The sequence below is a fragment of the Frankliniella occidentalis genome, unplaced genomic scaffold, assembly GCF_000697945.3.
Source record: "Frankliniella occidentalis isolate FOCC.00 unplaced genomic scaffold, Focc_3.1 Scaffold2, whole genome shotgun sequence".
NCBI classification, from domain to species: domain Eukaryota; kingdom Metazoa; phylum Arthropoda; class Insecta; order Thysanoptera; family Thripidae; genus Frankliniella; species Frankliniella occidentalis.
The window spans coordinates 554,475-558,906 of NW_026267132.1; the positions used below are offsets into that span (position 1 = coordinate 554,475).

Sequence of the window (4,432 nt, forward strand, 5' to 3'; positions counted from 1 at the left end):
CACTTTCTCTCTCACTCCCTCTCTTACTCCCTCTCTCACTCCCTTTCTCTCTCTCTCACTTGCAGCAGCAGTGGCCCTGGCCAATTGCTCGCTAGGGCTAAACACGACAGGAGCCGAGGGCCGCGTGCGCATAGGGGCCGCGCTGTGCGTGGGACACGGGCGGAGGCAGCCCAAAGGGGCCCCCGGGGACCAACTCCAGCGGCGGGGCGGGGCGGGGTGGGGCAGGGCGCGTGGACCTGCTGGCTGTGCCGCGCACCGCCACCGCACGGTTACTACTTCCAAAGCCCCAGCCCACCCCGGCAGCCACTCTAGTCCAAAACTTGCCCCCTTCCCTCCTTCGGCGCTAGGCCCCACCGCGCCCCGCCCCACCCTTGGCCGCACATCGCGCATCCTTCCGCCCCCGCCCCGCACCAGCACACCCGTGAGATCCCTGTATGCTGTCCAGGTTGCGGACGACCGAGTGGTTTGAATCACGCGCCGACGGCAAAGCAAAACCATCGGAGTGCGTACATCGCGGTCATCGATTCCTCCTCTGCCAATCGGGGGGTTCACGAGGAGCGTATAGGAGGGGTCTCTCGAGGGCAGCGCCTCGCCTCAGCACGCGCGCGAGAGCCGTGGGGCAGCTAAAGGAACGCGAGGAGTGATACTCGCTCCCCGCGGTGTGTGGCGTGGCGTGGCGTGGCGTGGCGTGGCGCGCGCCGCTGCTTGGCATTCCTCCCCCATTCCACCCCGATGAGGTGGGAGGGGCTGAGCCCTCGGCTGGGCTGGCGCATCCCGCTCCCCAACTCCCGCTGCGCACCAACCTCCGCAGCCTCCGCAGCCTCCGCATCGCAGCCGCGTCCGCAGCGGACGTGCCAAATTGAAAGATGATTTCCAGACGCCGTCATCATCATACCCCAGCAGCTCCCACCCCTACCCCTTCTCGAGTCGGCACCAAGCAACAAAAAATAATCCAGAAAACACAACGCAAACATTTTTTGCGATTGCATATCTACAGAAAAATTACATTATCAATTATTGTGATAAAAAATTCAAATGAGTACCTAAACTAAAATGCTAGGTTAATTGACAATTTTATTTGCAAATCATAAAACTATATGACAAACCGCGACTGGTTTTTAAAAACCTTTCATATTATGAAACTACACGTTAATACGTTTTGTCACAAACAATTGACTGTCGTAAAGGACTAGTTATCTCAAACCTTCAACAAAATTATCATGCAAACCGGATTTCAGTGGGGAAAACAACTGTGCATCATATAAATTTACTATTTTACTTAGAAATAGAAATTATGTAATTTAAGTGTTTGTAAATTTACGAATGTATTTTTTTTTTCACATCGAAACGAGAGTTAAGGCAGATTCCTGTTCAGAGTGTTCGTTTCCTCTTATCGGCACGGCTCCGGGGGACTGAAGGAGAGGGGCGGGCGGCGGGGGGTCGTCGTGATTGCCATGAGAACGGCTGCCGCACCACCAAACTCGAACGAACGCCGCCCGCAGGTTGTTTCGAACTTGCCGCGCTGTGCCGCCATATCTCTGGCCGACAGCCTTTTGTTTCAGCTCAAGAAGGAGCCGTGCGCGCTGCTCGGCGCTGCTGGCCGCCATACCGCCTCTGGCGGAGAGAAGCCCGGAGAGGAGCTTTACGGCCGTCATTAATTTCGGGACGGAGCGCCGCGACACCCCCTTGACTCAGTTGCGGAGAGACGGAGACGGAGACAGAGACAGAAAGACAGAGAGACACGCAGAGGCTCGAGAGGGCGGCATTACAGAGACACGGGGAGGCACACAAACAGGGAGACGTTTAAGGATCAATCTGTTGCAACAACACGTCGTGAGCAGTGAGCCCGCGGGGCGAGCAGGGAAGAGATTTACGCACGGCACAGCGCCCACTGCGAGCCGCCGCGGTATAGATACCCGAGTCTCTTCCCTCCGACGCTTACAAAATTTAAAATTGCTTTTCTTATTCTTCTTACCCCCACTGCGAGCCCTTTTGATATGTGCAATGAAAACAAAAACGCAGCGCTAGCGCATGGCGAGCCCAAATGTCCGTTTAGCAAACACAGGCGTCAAATTAGAGAGAGAAAACAACACAACCACAAAAAAAACTCTCGCTTCGGGAAAGCAACGTGAGCCTGCCTCCCTGCCTCCCTCCCTCCCTGCCTCCCTCCCTGCCTCCCTGCCTCCCTCCTTCCCTCCCTCCCTCTCCCCTCATTCAAAGCGATCAGGTTACGGTGTCAGAAGGAACGGAGCGTTACTACGATGCATTTAATCCTGCGAGTGTTCCCGAGCGCCCGAGTAATACAGAGAGAGGGGAAGAGAAAAAGAAAAGAAACTTCATATTTTAACGGCGTCGAGATTCTCCCTCCCCTCTATGTAGCCCCTGCAGCATAGGCAGCTCCGGCGAGGAGGCGCGTCTGCCGGGCGTGCCTACCCACCAGGCGGCCCGACCCGCGCGAGGAACCGACACGGCACGGGGGGGAGGGGGAGATCCAGCCGATCTAGCGGCGGGCTATCTATAGCGCCCCTAGGGCAACCACTTTGGACTATTGCTTCTGACTTGACGCCTCGTAGTCTCTCTCTCTCTCTCTCTCTCTCTCTCTCTCTCTCTCTCTCTCTCTCTCTCTCTCTCTCTCACACACACTATTTCTCTCTCCCAACTCAACGCAGGCGTGTTACTGCGGCCTGCCTTGCGGCCTTCGACGTTCCCCTGACAAACGGCCTGGCAGCCGGCGACAGCCGCTCGCTCAGCAGCAAGTTAATTGCAAAGAGTGGACGAATTTGTGGCGCTAATATTGGGGAGCGCGCCGACAGATGGGGAGAGTGGCCGGGCCCTCTCGTCAGCCCTCCACCCCTCTCCACCCCCTCATCCCCCCGCGGACATTCCTACCCTTTTTCCCTCTGTGCTGCTCTCACAGCAGCAACAGCGACAGGAAAGCAGCAGCTCATTTTGAAAGGGTTTCATTAGCAAATCTGCTTATGAATAGCCTGAATAGCGCTGTGATTAACATTGCATGGCTGCGCAATGCCCGCACTGGCTGGTCCATCATTTTAATAAACTTCCATAACGAAAATAGATGATGGAATAGGAAACCATCGTAGTGGGCTCCTTCTCTGTTTCGCAGAGAGAATCGCTGCTCACCTAGCAGCGAACTTGTGCGACGCTGCTCTCTGCGCCATTGAGTGGTTCCTGGTATACCTCGTTTGATCTTTTCACCTCTTTGTTTCCGTTTTCTAAACAGCTTCGGTTTGGGCGTGTGCTCGGTTCTGGCGCGGTAAACAGAAACGCGAGAGCCAGCGCATGTGCGCCCCCCCCCCCCCCCCCCCCCTCCCACTTTTCTCTTTCGCGTTTACTTTTCGCGTTGTCTCTTTCGCTCTCTCGCTACTCTGTCTCTTCTCATGGACGGAGTGAAAAACTTTAGAACGAGTTTTTGATGTTATTCGCCGTGCTGAGACGTGGTGCAGGGGGTTGGGGGGGGGGGCGCTTTGAACACCCTTGGCCGCTCTTGGCCTCAAGGGAGCATCACTAGCCGCTGGTCAGATGCGATTCTGAGAGCAGTGAATTCCGTGTCCTAGAGTCGCCCCACCACGAGAGGAACGCCGCGGCCAGGCTGCACGCCTCCGGGGCTTCCGAACTACCCAGACGTGCGGGGGGTCCACCGCAGTCATTTCAATTTTGTTGCTGTTATCATTATTTTCCGTTGTGCGCGTGTTTGTTTTATTTATTTCTTTTTATTTTCATTTCAACGAGCCCCCCAGGGGGTGCAAGCGCGTGACCGTGCCACCCCTACCCCTCCAACCCCTTCCGCCTGAACCTTACACATCTGGAACAAAATAAAACAACTACATTATTTTGTGATTATTATAAATTTTGCAACATAAAATAAAATAGAAATCAGGAATTAGTACCAAACTTAATAATTTTTAAATTTGAGTGATTCTTCGCAATTGCTTGCAGTTCCTGAAACAATTACAAATCTAAAAACCCAAACTGAAGATTATGTACATGATTATCTAAGTAGTTCCCTCTTTCACTCACTGTGGCAGAGTCTGGGTTCCTGCAGGTTGCGAACAAGATTGCTGGAGGGTTGGCATGTGCAAGGAGCTGCTTTACAATCTCCAAGCCTATCCCACGGTTGGAGCCAGTTATGAAGACGGATGACATGTTGGTCTGGGATGGATGATTTCGCTTTACCTCAATGAACGGAATATAGCTGCAAGCTGTCACTTCGATCTTTGGCACGCTCTGAACCTAGTTAAGCCCTCTATGTATAGTCTACGGAACGACTGGGCTTAGGGTACCCCAGAAAAAAGTCATGGTAAAAAATTTCGAATGTACATGTCTTATTCCGTGATGCCTCAAGAAAAAGGCCTCCTGTCAAAATCTGAGCAAAATTGGACAATATTTGACCCTCGCGAAGTCGGTTCAAAGT

At 53.7% G+C, this 4,432-nt stretch overlaps 2 protein-coding genes across 7 annotated transcripts in view; both read right to left on the reverse strand.

Moving 5' to 3' along the window:
- Nucleotides 1-4,432, reverse strand: part of LOC113208146 (RNA-binding protein Musashi homolog Rbp6-like) — a 234,202-nt gene that overhangs the window by 79,297 nt on the left and 150,473 nt on the right. The window lies entirely within an intron of this gene.
- On the reverse strand, nt 3,895-4,286 carry LOC127748772 (uncharacterized). The gene is made up of 2 exons (XM_052263608.1): nt 4,039-4,286; nt 3,895-3,960 (listed from the first exon to the last, which is right to left on the reverse strand). The coding sequence occupies exons 1-2, from the start codon at nt 4,162-4,164 to the stop codon at nt 3,895-3,897; spliced, it is 192 nt and encodes a 63-aa protein (XP_052119568.1). The 5' UTR covers nt 4,165-4,286.

What these genes read in the sequence shown, in the direction of transcription:
- LOC127748772 (XM_052263608.1), bottom strand. Translation starts at nt 4,164, where the DNA reads ATGTCATCCGTCTTCATAACTGGCTCCAACCGTGGGATAGGCTTGGAG. An exon ending in GGAACCCAGACTCTGCCACA is followed by an intron (nt 3,961 to 4,038) that starts GTGAGTGAAAGA and finishes TAATTGTTTCAG; the next exon opens with GAACTGCAAGCAATTGCGAA.